The following is a 21,483-nucleotide window of genomic DNA, read 5'->3' on the forward strand; positions in this document are numbered from 1 at the left end:
CCTGACTTTTAATATATATACACAGAGAAATAGCTGTTGTTGCACTAATAAAGATTACTTATGTGACATAAATGAACTGACAGGACGTTATATTACTAGTGTGTCAGTTAAGCTAGCAAAACTGTTCAACAGTTGGACGTGTGGACACCGTGATACGGCCATGTTGTTCTGCTGTGACGATACACACACTCACACTCCCACCAAAGCCGCATAAGCTAGAAATAATCGGCCAGTGTCAAAATGTTTGCTCCTTATCCGCTCGTCCCCTCCATGAACAGCCGTTACATATGACTTTCCCCCTCCTTCTCCTTCACCTCCTCCTCGTACTTCTAACCGTTTCCCGCCGCCTCCTCTTCTCATACTCAAACTCAAAACATAAAAGCGTAACACTTCCATGAACACTATTCATTTAGAAGACGACACATGTGAATTAAAGTGATGCTGAGAGTTGTTAGTTCTTACCTTGCTGTTTCTCTGGAGTTGATCTTGACCTCGCAGACCAACTTAGTACTTCCGCTTTGGTGCCGAAGATAAAAAAAAATATACACACACTGAAAGAGACGGAGCGGCTTTTATCGCTCTGTACTGCGAGCAGCGACACCACCAGGCCGGGCAGGGAAACACAGCGTGGCACCAGAAGCTAAGGTCCTGTAACTGGCCACCATCTCAAGTCTATTGCAACATTACTTCAATTATATAATATTATATATAATATATATAATATTATCTTCACACTGATATTGCACTTCAGAGCCATTTATCCCCGTGCAATAGTCAAATTCTGTGCAATAACTAGTAGCATAAGTCACTTTTGTAAATATAATCCATATTTTCTTTACATTATTTAGTTCCTCTACATATCTAAATACATAGTGTTGATGCAAATTGCATATCTTGTTTTATTTTATTTTATTTTATTTTATTTTATTTTATTCAAAAATCCAAATTTTTGAATAAAAATCTTTTTGAATAATTTTTGAATTCAAAAATTCAAAAATTAAATTAAGAGTTACATGTATTTGCCTCCTTCCCTGATTGGCCACATTATGGAATTTACCACAGATAATAAGTCAAGACTATACTCTACCATATATACTATACTCTAGCATTGTGTAATTTCAGACCTCTAACAAACCCAAAAGCTCTGTTGTCTTAATCAATTTTGTATTTGCGTTATTATTCATAGTCATACAAACTTTATTGAAACTCACAAAAGCATCCATAGCAGCATAAAATAGGAGTTAATGTACTGCATGATTAATTAAATATGATTCATACAGGATATCCCACCTGCTGTTTACTGAGCCTGGATGATTATGTGTGTAAAAATATTTTAAAAAGCAGTTGTGTGTTGTGTGTGTGGCTCCAGGTTTTTGAAATAAACTACTGACATCTTTGCGCTCATGCTCGTATTTTATGGATGGACTGAGACTTTCATGTCCAAGAGAGCAGTGGGATGAAAGAGAGCAGGTGGGTGGTATGGATTAGAGACATGTGTCATCTCTGGCTCAGCGAGAAAAAGTCAGACTGGACAAGACACTGGACCGAGAAGCGACACGGAGGGAAAGGAAAAAGAGTTTGAAGAACAACGATGTTTTGGTTAAATGAAAATCCAGGATGAGGAATGGTGAAAGGTGAGTCTGATCTTCGAGGTATTTCTACTCGACGTATTGGAATTGTCATGACGACCACAAGGATCCTGGATGAGGAGTCAGTGTTGTTTGACTTTTACATACATGTGTATTCTGCTGGCACATTTCTGCTTATCTTCTGAAGCTTTTCATTATTTTTGCCACATTTTTCACATTGAAAAACAATTCACAGTTTTTAGAGGAAAGAAACAGCAAAGATGGTTTCTTCTACATATTCAGAGGAATAATTTTTGATCATTTTAGCCTTTGGACTGTTGTGGATTTGTATTTGACAGTTCTGAACTGGCGATGGACACATTTCTGGACACTGGAAAACATCCAAGTCACATTTTGTGAGGTTTTAAAATAACAAAATGGATGAACGCTTTGAGAGGAGAGTAGGAGTTTCGGCACCCCCTTCCGCTCTTCGACCTCCTCCACTGTTCCGCAGCATAGAATCGTCCGGTCTCTGTAGCAGAGCGCCCCCACACAGACGACTCCGCTCTATATTCGGCAGATCTAGAGCTGTGTTGCCTGCAAACGCACACAACACTGAAGCTTCCGACATACACACCTTTACAGATATACTGACAGGAAACCATGCTTCCACGTGTCTATACCCACTGAGGTGCAATGGTGCACTTTCAGAGGATAATCAGTCCAATAAAGTGCTGAATACATTTGGGCCTGAAATGGATTTGGATCTGCAAAGAACAGTTGTGTTGACTTCAGGAGTCTTTGCAAATACGTCATCTTTCAACTCACCGGGTCCTCAGGTGCAAAGTGGGAAGCAAGACAGACTGCGGTTTTGTCCCCTCTCTCCAAGTCCAAGAGTCAACAGCAGAAACAAAGGCAGACAGGGAAGGTTGGTGACTCCACTTCAGACATCTGACGAGCCTGTGATCAAAGCAAAGCAGCATCAAAAGAGAGGAAAGAAGGTGGACTGTGCAACAAAATATGTGGCGCCACCATCACTAAGTAAAAAAGACGAGGATGCCAGGCTCTGTGAATGGCTACAAAGTCTGGGCATTGCAGAGAGCAAGGAGTCTGAGAACTCCATCACCACAAACAACCAGCGACGGCTATTTGAATCCAGGTGCAGCGCGAAATCTAGAGAGACAGACGCGGCAGTGAGCCACAGGAGAGACAGACGCCCCCATTTCCTACCTCCCATCTATCAGTCAGGCTCCCTCCTGCAAGTGCCCCTCCTACTTCCAGAAAACTCCCCCCCACCCTCACCCTGCTCCTACCCAGATGCTCTCATCCGTCCACTACCTGTGCCGCCACTGCAGCCGGGCTCATCGAGGAGGAAGTGAGATGTTGGGAAGCTAGTGAAGGGGCGGACGCTGACTTCCTCAGGTCTGATCACTCTGGTTTGCCATGATACGATTCCTGATGTTACATTACAAAACACAATAGAATAGAAAATTAGGGAAACTAGGAGTTACAATGAGTGATATCTAAGGGTTAGACTGCAGATTGCAGCTCCCTTCTCTTAGTCCCAAGTGCATCAGGCAACTACGGTGGCCTTTGCATACCAGAAAGTATGTAAACTGTCCCTGTGCCTCTGTTGGTTTATTCTTCGGGTTTACTGTAGGTGGAGCTGTCCTTCATTTGCATAGTAAGCTTCTGTTTATATGCACAGGCTTCTGTAGAAACAGCCTCCAGAAAACTGGACTTGCCCACGGCTCTTTTTATTTTTACATAAAATAATAATATTATATACTTGTACAAAAGAGACCTGTGGGATATATATTACATTTCTGCCATCCTAAAGGTTACACACTGGTCCTTTAATGTCATGGATCTTAAATACACCTGTTCAAAAATCTTTCCGCATTTTCTTTCCATTGATAATGAACATGAACGCTTTTTAAAATATACGTGTACTTTTATTCTTATTATTATTATTGGACCATGTCATTATAAAGAGACAGGAAATGTGAACACATGCATCAATGTCAAAAGGGGAACAGGGAACCACTGCTCAGATCATGTATAGACAAATGAATTTTGGTATTTGGTAATTTGTCAATATTTTTTGTACATGTTGTGCAGCCCTAATGGAGGGAAAATGCATTTTGTTATTTTGTTGTCGCAGATGTATTATTAAGCCTCTGTTTGGTCTTTGTGAACAGAAACGATGTAACATTATTTGGATGCTGTGTCCGGGCTCTGTGAAGCAAAACTATCAGACCAGACAGAGGGAGTGTTTGTGTGTATACAGCGGCCACGCAGGGATAGGAAGTGTTTATTGACTGGATTTTTTTTAAAGCATTCTGAGAATTTACTTCTGAAACTTTTTGTTGGTGCTTGTTTGTGTTTTCAGTCATACGCCAACCTATTTGTGGCCGCGTCACTTTACTAGAGCAATGTTCCTGTTGTCTCATTAAATTAAATTAAATCACTTCCTGTGTGCGGTGCGTGAATGTCGCAGGGCAACACCAGGTCTAAACACAACTATAATGAGATGTTTATGTATGAAAGTTTTAAACTGACCAGTGTTTTAAATAAAAGTAACATTGTTCACTTTAATAGTATCTTAAATGCTAGTAAACTAAAATTCAAATTGATTTAAATGAAAATATTTGGAAAATGATTGATGTTAATGAAGTATTAATTCAATATGGTAGTAAATTAAGTTGTATTTTTAGAGTGAATGAAATTAGTAAAATAATCAAATGTCGAGAGACATCTTCATTTCGGGCTCATGGTTTGTTTGTTCTTTCATTTTTTGTCATGCTCTAATTTTTCCAGGAGAGGGCGATGTCATTTGAACAGACAGCAGGTAGAGTGTGTGTGTGTGGAGTGGGGGGGGAGATTGAGGGTGGTTTATTAGACTGTAGCCGTTGGGGCCTGAACAGAGCGGCGCTCTGTGTCCATGCTGAGGTGGGATCTGTGTGTCAGGACCAGAACACACAAGCCTCAGTCCTTCTTACCGCTCGCCTCGCATTCCCCTCCTGCACATGTTTACCCTCAAACGCAGCCCAAACTGTTTGTCAGTGAGGCTCTTTTTTTTCAAGGCAGCTCGCCTCCACCTCCCCAGCCCTCCTTCCGCCAAATAAACATTGCACCGGAAATTACAGGGATATCTGGGATTTTTGTGGGGTCCCGGTGGAAAGGAGGAGAAGGTTGGAACAAGAGGGCTCTCTGTGACACCTCGGAGGTGAAGGGAGGGCGAAGACGCAAGGAGGGAGGGAGGATCGAGAGGGGAGGGCGTGACCTTGCCTCGGTTGGTCGGTGGGCACCATTAGTAAGATGCATATTCACTGACAAACAGGTACAGGTGACCCACTTTCGTTTGACCCCATCGGGAGAGGTCCGGGGTCCGTGCTAAGCCTGACCTCTCTTGTCACCATAGCAGCTGAGTATAGGGGGTAAAGGTCAAAGGAAAATGATCCCCTGTGACGCAGAGCAGGCTGTTCTGCATGTCTCCTCGCCGATAACAACTTCTATAAGTGTTGCACCTGATCGTTCACCTCTCCTGGCCGTTGACTCCCACTCCTCACTTGTCTACAGTTGGGAATACAAAAGCCATTGATGGAGCGGAGGTTTCATGAGAGCCCAGGCCGACAGAACACACATTAATGGCAGGGTGTGTGTGTGTGTGTGTGTGTGTGTGTGTGTGTGTTCTTTACGTACACAAGACGCTCCCTCCCGCCTTTGTGTGAGAGTTTAGCGAATTAGACGGAAAGGACTTAAGAACTTCCACTCAAAGAGCTTCTTTTTTTGAGCAAAACAAACTCTTCCTCAGACAATTGATAAACTCACATCATCAAATCTTCAAGAAAACCTCACCTACTACTTCTACCTTACCTTTAAAGTCTTTTATTTATTATTATTTGATTGCGATTTTAAGTTGCAATGTCCTTTTACGGTTTTATTTTCCTGTTTTAATAACTTAATCCCGATTGAAACAGCCTTAAAAAGGTGTGATCTGCAATGTCCTGCAGTGACCTAGCTGTTTTAACAGTGTCTCTACTCACTCCCCGTAAACGCAGACTTGGTCTTCGTTTGCTTATATAAAAGCCTGGTGTCGTTCTGTGTCACCTTAGTTATTTAAACCTTGTATTTGTCTCAGTTTGTGAAACTGTATCCTCAGTGACTTCTAACTCCCCTCACATGTCCCTCTGCTAGTCTCTCATCTTTTTTTAAATGTTGTGCCGCCATTCTTTCTTCTATTACCGTTGGCCTGTAATCGGCGCATTCTGAATGACTGTTCCTTCTGTTGATTATAGCGCAAATAAATGCATATACTGTATATAGAGTATATGTATATGGGGAAAACTAAGTAATTGTACAAATAAACATTTTAATGAATGCCTTTTACCATTTGTTATTGAGGGTATGAACGTCTAAAGAGGTCTTTGCTCTGACTACAGTGAGTAATGAATGATGAATTTGAAGCCAGCGTCAATTTGAGAACATGTAACGGAGCAAATGGGTTTGCACGAGTATGGGATGGCACACGTGATAGCTCTATGATTACACACCAGTCAGGACATTTTGGCTGATCCTCGTGTGTTGTTTTAAAGGTTAAGACTTGGTTTCAGGGTTAAGCATTTAGTTGTGATGGTTAAGATTAGGGTAAGGGTCTAGGGATTGTTATGTCTTTGAGTGTCATCGCTATAAATGCTGCACGAACGTGTGTGTGTGTGTGTGTTCCTCCATCTCGCTCTCTCACCCAGCGCCACTCATACCGATCTATGTTTCAGTGTTTGGGAAGTCAACAGTAGAGTTCCTGTTCTTAGTTTAAAAATAACTTTAGGACTAAAATTCCTTGCTCCCCTCCCCGTGCTGCCCCCCACCTCCTCTCAATCTTTCTTAATGGTGCTCTCCTAAATTCTCTCTTTGCTTGTTTTTCTTCCCCCCAATTTCCATGTTTTGGAACAGACTGTGCACCCTGCGTGTGTTTTCTTTTTGTCTATACGTCCCTGTGCGAGCGTGCACACACACACACACACACACAAAAACACTTGCATTTAAAAGACAAACAAAAACGCATTCCATTTTCAGAAAGAACATGATGTTGTCCTACTGTATCCTAGTGAAGCTCCCTGCAGGACAATATTGCAAATAGCTGATTAAGAAACCGCAATAGAATGCTTCATTGAGGGTCTGAGTCAGTACCACAGCACCATCATCATGCTGCCGTTGAGCAGATCTAATGACCTGTGCGCTTGCCATCTCAGTTTAGGACACATTAGTGTGCCAAAATCTGCTCATAAAAAGTTCATCTGATGCTTATAGACAGGGGTGTCAAACTCAAATGACCTGGGGGCCAATGAGCATCTAGTCTGGTCTAGAGGAAAACAACAGAGAAAAAAAACAACTGTTCAGTAGTGGGTGGGAAATATGAGCTGAAAATGATATCACAATTCCATCGTGATATAACAATAAAGATATTCATCATGATATTTTTGCAGAATTTCAAAGTAAAAGTGCTTATTTTGATATGGAACTATGTATACCTCCCAATCATGACATATTTGTAATGCAAAATAAATCAATAAATCTAAAATTAAGCAAAGAAACTGTCAATTAGGACACCAGAAAATCTTATTTATGTAATATCATGTTAATATTTAGCATTATATTCTGTCTATATTCTATCACCACAGCCACATGTGCTATGTTTAAAGGAAGTTTTCATAGTAGCATGATATTAAGTGATGGGCCACATGTAATCAATTGGGGGCCACATGTGACCCACGGGCCGCCAGTTTGACACCTCTGCTTATGGAGATAGGATATCATTCAACAGTGAATGTTGAGCAGCATGTTGTGTAAAAAAAAAAAAAAGATCATTCAGCAAAGTCGCAATACTGTACCCTCTACCTGTGGAAAATGACCACCCCAATTTGAATGAATTCCCTCAGTGAACATTTACATAACACAACTGCTGGTGGAGGAAGCTTTGAACTATCAAAGTCATCATAAATCTTCACAAATGATGATCCATTAAATGCATTATTGGAATTCTATATAAATGTAAAATGTTCTCAAATGACAGAGAAACCTTTGAGGCCATGAGAAGAGCTGCTGATCTTGTGAGGCCTCTTTTTGTAAAGTGTATGTGTGGACTTAAGGATATTTAGATAATGACTTGTTGTCACCCCTACTGAAAAGAGTTTTATGATTTATACACGTGTAAAATATATTATTAGAGAGAGACATGAGTCCTCATTCCTCCTCTCCTTGCCTGTTGTCCTTTTCCTTTTATTTCACCTCCTCAATTGTGGCATAAGTTGTATTCGCCCCATATTATAAGCATGTACGAGAAATGATAATAATAATTATAGCAAAACAAGTTGGTCACAAAAAAAAGACAAAATGGCAGTCTGACACCTGGGTGTCACCTGCATATTCATATTCATGTGTTGTATAGTGTCTGAAGAGTGGGAGTTGTGGCAGCAGGTGTGGCAGAAGCTTTCCTAAACAAACAGTCCACACCTGTCTTCCTCTCACTCCCCCCCCCCTCCACTTCCACTCCTCTCATGTGTTGGATAAACACACTCTTTCACACAGACTCACAAAGCTCTCCTTACTGTAAAACCTGCACGTTTCTGCTTGACTCATAATGTTGTGTTCTCTGTGGCATAATATCAGGAATGAAAGGGGAGTCATTGTATTATCCTCTTTTTTCTTTTAACCGCTCGCTCGCCGTAAAACACGGGTTGTCTCGCTTTTATTTCCACAGACTTGTTTTCGAAGGTCTCGTCTGTTGCTCACCTGCCATAGGGCCCCCCCCACCCCCACCACTGCCGCCACCCCCACCCACCTACGCAACTCCAACCGTTCCTTTGACTTTTTTAATGGAAGGTTGTTTCTTTTCCAGTGACCTCCTAAAGCAGACTTGAGTTAACGTCCAGCGTCAGCTGCGAATGTCAAAGGTCACGACACAGGGCAAGTGTTAGCGTCTGATGAATGCCTGGACTTTGGTGTGTTGGAAAAATCGTCATGTTTGTTTGTTATGTCTCGGGTGGAAGCCACTGAGGCCAGAGTGAAAATGACACATTTGTTGATGAGTCAATGGAACTCGAATATGAAAACAACAAAAACATTCCACCGTGTGTGTGTGTGTGTGTGTGTGCGCGTGTGTGCGTGCGTGTGTGGTGAGGGTGTAAACACACTCGCTTGCACAAGCTTTGGCGGATCCAGTGGGTTTTTTTTCCCCCCCTCTGTTTTCTCTCGACATGTTGGGCTTGTTTACATGGACCTGTTACATCACCTCCTCACACTGACAGAGAGAGAGATGGATTGTGTGGGAAGAGGATGGAGGTTTGGTAAATACATAATTTTGCTCTCTGTATAGGCCTCTGTGTGTGTGTGTGTGTGTGTGAAGACAGACTGTACTGCACAGGTATTATGGTGTGTATGGGTCCTTCTATTTCTGTATTGAGTGCTTGTGGAATGTGCTGCTGATATGCTGCAAATATGAGTATGTAAGTGTACGTGTATGTGCAGAAGTGAAAAGTTAGAAACTTATTACAATATTATAGAAAGCAGAGAAACACAACAGTTCACACAAAGAGCAAACACTATAGGCATCAGTGGAGAGAGAAAAACAACTCACTTTTAACAGGAAGAAATCTCTGACCGAACCAGACAATATATTATTTACGTACACATTAATGCTGCCACTGTTGTATTTTTCTTTCTTTTTTATTGTCAAGCACTTTGAAATTTCTCGTTGTTGAAATGTGCAACATAAATAAACTTGCATTACCTTGCCTCAAAAGAATGTAAAAGAAATGAAAGGTTCTGACTTTAAAATCTAAATTTAAATAAATAAATAAATAAATAAAATGGCCAGTAAATCTTTTTATGTTTAATTTATTTCTGAGTTGGTGCCAATCCCAGCTGACAGAGGGAGAAAGGCGGGTACACCCTGGACCGATCGCCTGTCCATCACAGGGCCACATAGAGACAAACAACCATCCATTCTCACACTCTCACCTATGGGCAATTTAGAGTGTTCAATTTTGCCGAACCCTCAAATTTGCATGTGTTTGGACTGTGGGAGGAAACCGGAGAACCTGGAGAAAACCCACGCACACACGGGGAGAACATGCAGAAAGACTCTTGCTCCAACCGGGTCTTCTGCAAAGGCAAGAGTGCTATGTATAATTATCCAAATCATATATTATTTGTGTATAATAATATGTGCAATTATTACTAAATAAACAAGATTTAACTGAGTAAAATGCAAGTGAATATCGTCTTGTATAAAATATTATTTTATACAAGTAATACGAATATCATCTCTTAGTCTGGGATATTTTTTATAGTAGATGTCACTGAATTCCCTGACTTCACCTGACTTTACCATCTTAGGTTTAAGTAAAGACTTATCTTCACTTAAGTATGGGTGTGTGAACCTCTTTCACTACTGAGCAGCTTGTACCTACTGAACACTCCACTTTAATTGCAACCCTGTTGTTTAAGTGCATTTAAAGAGGATGAAAGGGGCGGGATGTTGGCACAAATTAGCACAGCCATCCCTCTTCTTAATCATATACTGTAGGAAACGGCAAAGGAAAACAACAATTTAACCACCACACAGTCCCTCTCACTGAATTTCAACAAGCAGCCCAATGCCTGAGTGTGTGTCTCAGCCTACAGCTCAGGTGCTGAGATGGCCAGTTTCCTGTGTGCATGACTACAGGGATGACAAGAAGATTATCCAGGCGTTTGCTTTTCTCAGCCACCACTCATTCTGGACACCTGAATAAAAAACTTTAACGAAAAAAAAAAAAAAAACCTTGTCTGTTTACATGCTGTGTGTGTGTGCGCAGAAAGCGGTGACTTGGCTGGGAACCTGCGATTAGGTAAAAGGGATGTGGGGGCTAAAGACAGGATATGGAGGGAGGAAAAGAGTGTGATGATTTGCAATGGGAGATTATCATAATCGTTTTAAACATCGCTATCACTCAGTGGTGTAGTCACAGCCCGCTCTGCTTCCCTTGTACGTATCTGTCCAGCTCTTGTCTTAAAGTATTTTCATAAAGTGGGGGAAGGAAATTGCTCGCTGTTTTCCATGGCTGCCCCAAGTATTAATGTAGCAGCTGAGTATATTTACTTTACTTCTCACAAAGCAGCAGCCGGACAGAGGTATGCGTGTGAAAAGGACTTTAAAGCATCAAAAATATTATTTTCGCTCAAACATAAATAAATAAACACCTAAAAGCCAGGTCCTCTGTGGAATGTAGTAATTCTCAATTTTTATGAATGACTGCATTCATGTTTGACCACGCCCCCCCACCCCTGGATCTCCGAGCCCGGCCCCACCTCTCTTCGGCCCTGTTGGGACACCTTGGCCGAGCGCCTGCCTCCTAATTGGCTGGAGGAGGACGGGGGTGGGCGTGGCCGCCACAAAAAGCACGGCGCTGATATAAAAACAAGGCTCGAAACTTTGATCGATGAGAATTTACAAGTGATGGGGCACGCGCGAGCGTTGTCGCGCAGGTCGGATTAAAAAAAAATCTCTGTGGACAAGAAGCCATTGTGCGCGAGCCTGTGGAGGATTTAATTCATTAATTCCCCCCCACCCCCCACCCCCGTGATATAAAGAGGTTTTTTTTCTTTTTTCTTCTATGTGACTGAGCTCACAGCATGGGGACACTGCTGTTATTTGCTGCCCTGCAGGTGGTGACGGTCGCTGTGGTGAGTGTATGAAGTTTACTCTCTGTGTCACGTAAACACCGAGGAATAAAGACTCACGTGACTCTATCCATCTATCTATCTATCTATCTATCTATCTATCTATCTATCTATCTATCTATCTATCTAAATATCTATCTAAATATCTATCTATCTATCTATCTATCTATCTATCTATCTATCTATTATAGTAGCTATGGTATAGTAGTGCTTTATATGTTGAAGTAGGCTACTTGTAAACTACTGTGCTATACAGATTATACTAGATTATACTATTTTTTATTATCATTAATAAAACATGTAATGTATATATATATATATATATATATATATACATTTATATATTCAAACATGATACATAGAATATAAAAGTGTATCATCATACATATATATGTGTATATATGTATATACATATATAGATGTATATTCATGTATATATATACATTAATATATATATATATATATATATATATATATATATATATATATATATATATATATATATATATATATATATTCATTCTGTGTACTACATAAAACTTGATATCACAACAATAATACATATACCACAAAAAGAATGTGCGCCTCTCAGTGGTCATCGTGAGAATTCAGTAGTTTATTCATAGGCTTCTATATCAAAATATACCACAACAACATGAAGTCCCAGCACTCCTGAGATTATGATGGGACTCTTTTTACAAAGGGGATGTAACAAGTACCAGGTTATACCCACAGTTCTCTGCTAAAAATGGCACTGCATTGTGTGATGTCATATCCAACCTTCACACTTGAGGCTGTGTGTGACACTCATGCTGGCAGCTCACTGTGATCTCCATCCCTGCTGGGAGTTAGGGAGAGAGGCTATGGTGGTGTGTGTGTGTGTGTGTGTGTGTGTGTGTGTGTGTGTGTGTACGTGTGGTGGGAGACAGATTAGGAAACAAAAGATGCAGAAGCAAGCAGTTGGGGCTTAGGGTCCGAGAAAGTCCCTTTCATCACTGCTTCTCTGGCGAATGCCAAGCGGAAGGCGACAGCGGGTCACAGATATCCCTGTGGGGCTTGGGACAGTGCTGGGTATTCACCTGATGACACTATGAGGAATTTCTATGATCTGTGAAACATGAGTCAGACTATTGTCCCGCATGCTTCTGCGGTGACTCCTCGTGTGTAAAATTTCACAGCGTGAAGTTGTTTTTTCAGAGGTTAGTCACTGTGTGCTCAAGTCCACTCACTCTAAACTGTGTATCCCCTCCTGTAGGTGACTGCAGGCTGCCCGGTGGTTTGTGAGTGTCCAGCGGGACCCCCGTCATGTCCCCCGGGTGTCAGCTCGGTGCCGGACGGCTGCGGCTGCTGCAAGGTGTGTGCAGCCCAGCTCAACCAGGACTGCCACGAAGGACGGCCCTGTGACCACCACAAAGGCCTGGAGTGCAACTATGGCAATGATGTGGGCCGTACCCACGGCATCTGCAGGGGTACGTATGCACAACAGAGGGGCAAGGAAGGATGAATGAGAGAAGGGAGGGGCTAAACAAGTGTTTTGGGTTTAGATTGGGCCCAGGGTTTGGGGGTTTAGCTCAGGGTTGAGCGAGGGACTGTGTAACTTCAGGGTGGGGAATCTGGTTTCCGAGCCAAGCGGCCGGAGTCTCTCTTTGATAGAGGCTTGAGGTTTGAAGCCTGTGCCACATTTTTGAAAATAGAGCGCCTTCATGAGCTCTGCGACTGAAATCTGGCCAACTCTGGGATTTGTATAAGTAGCTCAGTGTGTACACAAACAGGCCCACGAAACACACAAACATACACACACTGTGGTATTTTTATATGAGTGTTTATTTGGGGGTGTTTCTATATAAAGGGGGGTATCCGGGGTGTTGTGTGGGGAGTTCCACTGGGGCAGCGAAAGGGGAAGGACATTGTAAACAAGTCAAAATACCTTTGGTCTAAGAATAGAGCTTGCTTCACAAATCCGGATATAGAGTGTCTCGCCTGCTCTCTTCTTATCTACCCTCCATTCATTTTATGATGTATTTCAATAAAAAGCCTTTTCTTGTTTGTTCTACTTCCTTTTGAGCAGCATATTTGTTTTGTTTTTATATCATTTGACCATCTTTCTGTCCTCTTCCGTCCCTACAGCCAAGGCCGAGGGCCGCTCCTGCGAATACAACGGGCGGATTTATCAAAATGGCGAGAATTTCCGCGCTGGCTGCAAGCACCAGTGCACCTGCATCGATGGAGCGGTGGGCTGTGTGCCCCTTTGCCCCAGCCACGTGCCCCTGGCGTCCCCGGCCTGTCCTGCCCCACAGCTGGTCAAGGTGCCCGGTCAGTGCTGCCTGAGCATCGACTGCCACAAGGGAACCACCGCCGTGGACCCAGCGCACCGGCGACCGCCACCTCCGGCTTACCGGCCTTACCCGTTCATTCCCTACCCGGCCTACCCCTTCCCCAAGCCGTATCCAAAACAATACAGGAAGCTGTACCCCTACAAACCCAAGAAGGAGAAGGACACGGGGATGGGGAACGAGCTGGTGGAGGTGGGGCGCAAGTGGGACAAGCCACGTGGAATCAAGCAGCTGGCGGGTAAGCAAGGGTGCCGCCATGTTGTCGCCTAAGAGTGCCGTCTGTTTCCACTACGCAGTAAAGCATCATGTTGATGTTTTAACCGTTTTAGCCTCTTGACGCACAAACGGCCTCAGTGTGAGCCTTGCCCTCAGCATCGCTGCATATATGTGTGTGTGTGTGTGTGTGTCAGCATTTATGTGAAGCTTGTTTTCCACTGGCTCCTTGCACACCAGAGGTTCTCTCTCTCTCACACTGCTCTCACACAGCACACAGCTCTGTCACCCAGCTTTCCCCTCTCTGTAATCACCCTCTCTATGCGTCAGTGTTGCCTGGTCAGTGAATGAGGCCAGTGTGCGTTGCATCGCCGAACCTCTGCTTCTCCCCTCGTTCTCCCAGGGCCCGCCGCCTCCCTCCCGCTTCACGTCTGCCGATGCTGCTGCAAACCATTTCGCCCGCAATTCAGATTTCGCATCCCTCCGTTGTTGCTCTCCCTCACACGTTACTCTGTTTTCATCCCTTAAACACAGCCTGGAGGCAGATGGGAGGCCAGTGTGTGGTTCAGACTACTTCCTGGTCCCAGTGTTCCCGGAGCTGTGGGATGGGCGTGTCCTCTCGTGTTACCAATGACAATGCCCGCTGTAAGCTGATAAAGGAGACGCGTCTGTGCAACGTTCGGCCCTGCAGCTCCATGTCCAACCCTGTCAAGGTGAAGAATGTGTTTGGTGCTTTTAAGATTCTTATAAAGGGGTGGATTACTGTGTTTCCTCTAATGGCCCACAACTATGCAGTGCGGCCACATGCTAAATGGATTCAGGAAAGGATGTCTCTCATGGGGTCAGATTGGTATTAATATCATGGCATGTATAAACCCCTCCCCCTTTCCACCTCTGAATCCCTCTGTAGCTAGAGTCTTTTCTGGTTCATTCCGTCTATTCATGGTTCTGTTGCTGTGTGTTAGGAGGATGACAGAGCTGATGACACGCAGGTTTCACTGGTGTATCTTTCACGTTAATCTCCACGAGCAGACACAATTTAGCATTACAGAACTTTCCGTGGACACTTCTTTGTGTTTTCAGTCAAACTGTTTGCAACCATCTTGCTTAACCATGTGCCATGTTGCCGTTTCCTCCGTCTTTTCTGTCTTGACATAAAAACAAATCTCTCCCTGTGTGCAGCATGGGAGTTTCGCCTGGCAACATGAGATCTAACCACAAACACGGAGACCCGTGTGAAGCTGAGGGGCCTAATCAGCATTGTGTGAACTCATTTGACATTTCTGCATATTTAAAAGCTACGCACTACAATTTAAACGTTGTTCAACGTCAGTCGACATCCAGCGCTTCATTTAAAAATGACTTTCTCTCATTGCCGCTCGTCTGTTTCATAACATGACACAAAAATGTTGTTTTTTAGAACTTTTTAGAGCGCGACATCGAGGACTTGAATGCTGACCCTGCGTCACTGTGGCTGCCCACTGCGCTCGGTAGCTCCGTGCTGTGTGATTTTTTTAAGAGCACTCAGTGTGCCCACTCTGCTGCTCCTTCACATTTCATACACAGCATTCAGCCTCCTGCCTTCAGCCACTCAGGAGGCTGATGAGCTGTTATGCACCTGTTCCTCTGTGCTCTCTGTGTGTGTGTGTGTGTGTGTGTGTGTGTGTTTGCCGAGCTGTCGTGGGCGTTAATGTGCATCAGTGTCAATCCTCAGCTTTTGCTGGCATGCTCCTCTCTGTGACACTCGTGTGTTGTTCTGACCTTTATTTTGTTTCCCGCACTTTTCGCGACTTAAATCTGCGGTGCATAACTTACATACAAAAACAAATGTGTTCACACGGTAGTGATTAAGCACCGGAGTGTGACTGAAAACACGAAGTTTCAGAATATAATGAATCGCTGTGTACACACAGACGCTCTCTCAGTCACGTCTGACAGTAACAGAGGATAGAAGCAACATACAAATAATGTTTTATAACTTACACACTGCAGCTTTAACAACCTTAAATTATAGTTCTCCAAAGGTTATTGAAACACTAGTAATTGGACTTCTTGGTTGTGACCACTGACTTTCAGAATAAAGAAGACTCTTGGATAAGGAGTCTGGCGCCAAGCAAATGTCAATGTGATCCTTGACTGGTTACCATGAAATCCTTAAGTTGCCAGTATAACCGGTGCAGTGCTGTGAAGAATTCGCCATACGAGCAATATCTTTAGAGGCAGTCTCCGATTATTTCTGACACGAGGCAAATAAAAGAAACTCCCATAATTGTCCATAATGACAATGCTAAACAATATGGAAATAACACAAGCACACATCATGTACCTCTCCCACAGTATGCAGCAGCAGATGTGGAGAGGTAAGGGACAGAACCACCCTTAAAACCAGGTGGGCACATTAAAAGTGAACATGGGAGAATCACAAAGGTTCCACGCAACAAGTTGAACTCCCGTGTCTTGTGTAATCATGACATGAAAAGGAAAAATACATACTTATGCTGCAGTAACTGACCCTGTCACACCAGTATCTCTTTCTTTCCCCCCCCACAGAAAGGTAGAAAGTGCTCTCGCACCCATAAGGCCCCGGAGCCGCACCGCCTGTCGTACGCCGGCTGCAGGAGCACGCGCCTTTACAGGCCCAACTACTGCGGCGTGTGCAAGGACGGACGCTGCTGCTCGCCCCGCCGCACGCGCACCGCCAGCGTGACCTTCGCCTGCCCCGACGGCGAGCGCTTCAACAGGTCTGTGATGTTCATCCAGTCCTGCAAGTGCAGCGACGAGTGCAACCATCTCAATGAGGCCGCCCTGCCGCCACAGCGATGGCTCTATGGAGACACACACAAGTTCATCGACTAACGGCGTCCCCCGTAGTCCCCCCCCCCTACATTCCTTAAAACACACACAAAAAAAAATAATTTGATTCCCCCTAGATTAGAATAGCTTAGTATATCTATCTAGAAAGGTGCACACATGATCATCATCTTTTATGGAAATTGAATTGGGGAGGAATGGGGAGAATCATCTCCAGCTTGGAAAGAGAGGGGTGACCGGCCCCTGCTTCATAATGACATGGATGCAACCAGCCGCCATGTTGCTGCCATGCACCAACTGTCCTCTAAACTCTGAGACTTTTATTGGGGGGACAATGGACCAAGTTGGCACAGATTCACATTCACAGATTAACGGCGCTTTGGAGCTGGAAGCATCGGTGTGTGCGCGCTCCACTCGACATCTGAGGACTGGTAAACCAAACGAAGACGCACAGAGACAACTTGGCAGAAAAGACTGGGGCCCGTGACGGTGTAAGATGGAGGGGCATCTCACATGCTCCGACAGAAGCGTGGTGTGTGTGTGTCTTTTTTATGGTATTTATTCATTGGTATTTATTGTTGGGATGTACATGATGACACTGTGGTCTGCCACCATGGAAGGTGGTCCTGCTACATGTATGTTTGGAGAATCAGTGTGGCTGAACATGGATCTGAGAGGGACAGAGCAGCTGTCAGCCACAAAACAGAGGAGACGACTCCTGGGCTTGAACCCTGGGGGTAGATCAGAGGTCACAGCAGTCAAATACATACATCTATTGATGGACGATGATGGCTAAAGGACAAGAGGTGGTGCCTCGTGGTTTACAGCTTTGTGTTTAAACATCTGAACTCATCCCCTGATTTGCCTGCACGTGAAACTGAGACATTTAGCAAGCACCACAAGAACAAGCCTGGGATTCTGGCGTCAAGAAGTTGACCACCTAATTCTGCGTAAATTACAATCCTCACTCCGAGGGACAAAAATCGGCCACTCTCTGGTTTGCTGTAAAAATACGATTTGAAAACTTGCTTGAAACTGAGTCAACATGTAATTTGTGACTGGCGGGCGGAGACGCTCTGGTGGCCAATCTGGCCTGTAATCGAGCAACACTGCAACAACACAATGACACATGCGTCTCCGTGCTTAAGTGGCGGCTATTTGTGACAAACGGCGGGCACTGATGCCCACTGTCGCCAGTGGACGTCAGTGTTAGAGACAGAGAGGAGGCTCTGTGGCCGTGCAGAGGACAGAGCCCAGACATGAGCAAGAACTTGACTCCAAGTTCCTAATAAAGACACAACTGAAGGAGAGGAGTTGTGGAATATTCTCTCATTTTGTGACTGAGACTGTGCATAATGACCGACAAACACCAGCATCGTCCTTGACTGACAGCTGGGTTCAAGTACATGCACCTTAGCACAGCGCTTATTCGTTGCCTTTTCTCGTCGACCCATTCTCATGTGAATGAAAGAGGAAAATGCAGAGAGGTCATTTCAAACTGATTTTTAGTTTTACTGCAGATGCATATACATATTCTGATTTGGTGATTCTAAATCATTTGTACCATTTTATGACCTGATGTTGTGCCATAACACAGTGGCTTAGCTGTTGAGACTTTTGCATTTTCTACCATCTTGTTGATACTAACTATAGGCTTTTGTTTTTTAGTTCTTAAAACTCTACAGACGATTAAAGGACGTTTGGAAAATGTTTGCAAAAACTGTCCACATAGATGCTGTGGTTTTTGTACTGTATGTCTAGATTTGTTACAGGATACTATAGAGCAGCTACATACTATATGTACATATGCATCAATACCTTCTTTGTAGTTCTGTCTGCTGTATAAGAGCCACGTTTTTTTGACCAAGTAATGCTGTCATAGTCCACGTATAGTTCTGATTCTGTATGAGTACAGAATTGAAAAGCATGCTGACTGTATGTCTACTAGTGACCATCAAACGTGTAACTACAAAGTCATGCTTTTTGGCTTACTCAGTCAAAACACAATTGCCCATGTTGTTCACAAATTCTTCTCTGGATGTTTTTCATATATTTCAATTGCATTTGAATAAAGACATTTTCACCGTGTACATTTTGTGTTGAAACCTCAGAACGGAGAGTTAAAAGTTTACATGAACTCTGCGAGGTAGGATTGCCACCATTTATTTTAGCTTGCTACCAAGACACAAAATAGAAAGTCTCTGACTGAAGACCAATGTCCAGTGTTACAACAGGTGGGTGACTTGCCACATATGAACCATATTTTTTTTCCCCTCCATGAAATCAACCTCAGCAACATAGTTACTCAAAACCCTCTCCTTACTGATCATTATTTACTCACATTTAATTGTTCAATAATGAACTACAATAACATAAATAAGAAATACAGCTACAGCCGGTGCCTGTCTGATAATAATATTAATACATTCAAAGAGACAGTGCAACCTTTATTTAACTCGGTGCCATATGTCAGTACATCTGAAGGTACCTTTTGTGATTTTACCCCCGCCCTCATAGATAACCTTGTTGATAGTACAGCAGCCTCACTGCGTACTACATCAGATTGTGTTGCCCCTCTGAAAAAGAAAGTGGTGAATCAGATGAGACGAGCACCATGGTTTAACTCCAATACTCGTGCTCTTAAACAGACGTTACGTAGATTAGAAAGAAAATGGCGTTCCAGTAACCTAGAGGAACTTCATATAGCCTGGAAAGATGGTTTTGTAGCTTACAAAAAAGCCCTACACAAAGCTAGAGTTGCCTATTATTCTTCTCTAATTGAAGAAAATAAGAATAATCATAGATTTCTTTTCAGCACTGTAGCCAGGCTGACACAGAGCCACAGCTCCACTGAACCATCTATTCCTTTAACACTGAGCAGTGATGACTTTATGAACTTTTTTGTGAATAAAATAACATCAATTAGAGAAAAAATTGATCATTTCCTCCCTCATATTGGGACTGACTCACCTTCTAGCACAAAAGCTTTAGAAGCACCAGGTGCACAGTTAGACAGTTTTTCCCCTATAGATCTCCCTGAGTTAACATCGTTAGTTTCATCATCTAAGCCATCAACCTGTCAGTTAGATCCTATCCCCACCAAACTGTTTAAAGATGTGTTTCCTTTAATTAACAACTCTATATTAACTCAAATTAATCTATCCTTATTAACTGGATATGTGCCCCAAACGTTTAAAGTAGCAGTTATTAAACCCCTTCTAAAAAAAGCGACCCTTGACCCAGATATTTTAGCTAATTACCGACCGATATCTAATCTTCCCTTTGTCTCTAAAATCTTAGAAAAGGCTGTTGCCAATCAATTATGTGAATATCTGCGCATTAATGGCCTGTTTGAAGATTTTCAGTCAGGTTTTAGATTAAACCATAGCACAGAAACAGCACTAGTTAAAGTTAGTAATGATCTTCTCTTGGCGTCAGATAATGGTCTAGTTTCTTTACTTGTCCTGTTAGATCTTAGTGCTGCATTTGACACCATTGATCATGATATTCTACTGCAGAGATTGGAGCAGACTCTTGGTATCACAGGTGCTGCCCTCTGCTGGTTTAAATCATACTTATCTGATAGATTCCAGTTTGTTCACGTTAATGATAAAGCCTCATTACAAACACAAGTTAATTGTGGAGTTCCACAAGGCTCAGTGCTTGGGCCTATACTTTTTACCTTATATATGCTTCCTCTAGGGAACATTATTAGAAAGCATAACATACACTTTCATTGTTATGCAGATGACACACAGCTATATCTATCGATGAGGCCGGATGAAATAAATCAGGTTGTTCAACTCCAGGAATGTCTCAGAGACATTAAGTCCTGGATGACCTGTAACTTTCTACTTTTAAACTCAGATAAAACTGAGGTCATTATACTCGGCCCTAAACACCTCAGAGAAAAACTTTCTGCCCACATTGTCACTTTAGATGACATCACCCTGGCTTCCAGTTCCACTGTGAGGAACCTTGGAGTTACTTTTGACCAGGAAATGTCATTTGATTCACACATAAAACTAATTTCCAGAACAGCCTTCTTCCACCTGCGGAACATTATGAAAATTAGAAACATTCTGTCTTTACAGGATGCTGAATCAGAATCAGAATCAGAATCAGAAAAACTAGTTCATGCTTTTGTTACATCTAGATTAGATTACTGTAACTCCTTATTAGCAGGATGTTCTAACAAGTCTGTTAGAATCCTTCAGTTAATTCAAAATGCTGCAGCACGAGTTCTGACAGGAACTAGAAAGAGAGACCACATAACTCCAGTGTTAGCTTCTCTACACTGGCTCCCCATACAGTTTAGAATTAAATTTAAAATCCTCCTCCTCACGTACAAAGCACTTAATGGTCAGGCCCCTTCATACCTGAAAGACCTAGTCTTACCCTATCATCCTAATAGACCACTTAGGTCACAAAATACAGGTTTACTTGTGGTTCCCAGAGTCTGTAAGAGTAGAATGGGAGGCAGAGCCTTTAGCTACCAGGCTCCTCTCCTGTGGAACCAGCTTCCAATGATAGTTCGGGAGGCGGACACTCTCTCTGTATTTAAAGTTAAACTTAAAACTTTCCTTTTTGATAAAGCTTATAGTTAGAGCTGGTTCAGGGAAACCTAAACCATCTCTTAGTTATGCTGCTATAGAACTAAACTGCTGGGGGATTTTCCTGTGGTACACGCACATTCACTCTCTCACACTCAGCATTTGATTATGACTTTTTATATGTCATTAACCTTGTCTCTTTCTCTCCCTAGTTTGTGTCTTTCCTTCCTTCCCTCTCTCTCTCTCTGTATTCTCATCATGCAGGTTGCAGGATCAAGA

At 43.0% G+C, this 21,483-nt stretch overlaps 1 protein-coding gene and 1 long non-coding RNA gene across 2 annotated transcripts; one reads left to right on the forward strand and one right to left on the reverse strand.

Moving 5' to 3' along the window:
* Window positions 1-1,069: 1,069 nt before the first annotated feature.
* LOC122785655 lies at window positions 1,070-3,308 on the reverse strand. Its single transcript, XR_006362317.1, has 3 exons — window positions 2,907-3,308; window positions 2,397-2,528; window positions 1,070-2,165 (listed from the first exon to the last, which is right to left on the reverse strand). It is a non-coding gene; the product is annotated as an uncharacterized LOC122785655 (long non-coding RNA).
* Window positions 3,309-11,073: 7,765 nt separating this feature from the next.
* si:ch211-106h11.3 (CCN family member 1) lies at window positions 11,074-18,741 on the forward strand. The gene is made up of 5 exons (XM_044050961.1): window positions 11,074-11,297; window positions 12,550-12,763; window positions 13,422-13,865; window positions 14,375-14,553; window positions 16,391-18,741. Exons 1-5 carry the CDS (start codon window positions 11,247-11,249, stop codon window positions 16,694-16,696), a joined length of 1,194 nt encoding a protein of 397 aa, XP_043906896.1. The 5' UTR covers window positions 11,074-11,246; the 3' UTR covers window positions 16,697-18,741.
* The last annotated feature ends 2,742 nt before the right edge of the window (window positions 18,742-21,483 follow it).

The sequence above is a fragment of the Solea senegalensis genome, linkage group LG19, assembly GCF_019176455.1.
Source record: "Solea senegalensis isolate Sse05_10M linkage group LG19, IFAPA_SoseM_1, whole genome shotgun sequence".
Taxonomy (NCBI): Eukaryota; Metazoa; Chordata; class Actinopteri; order Pleuronectiformes; family Soleidae; genus Solea; species Solea senegalensis.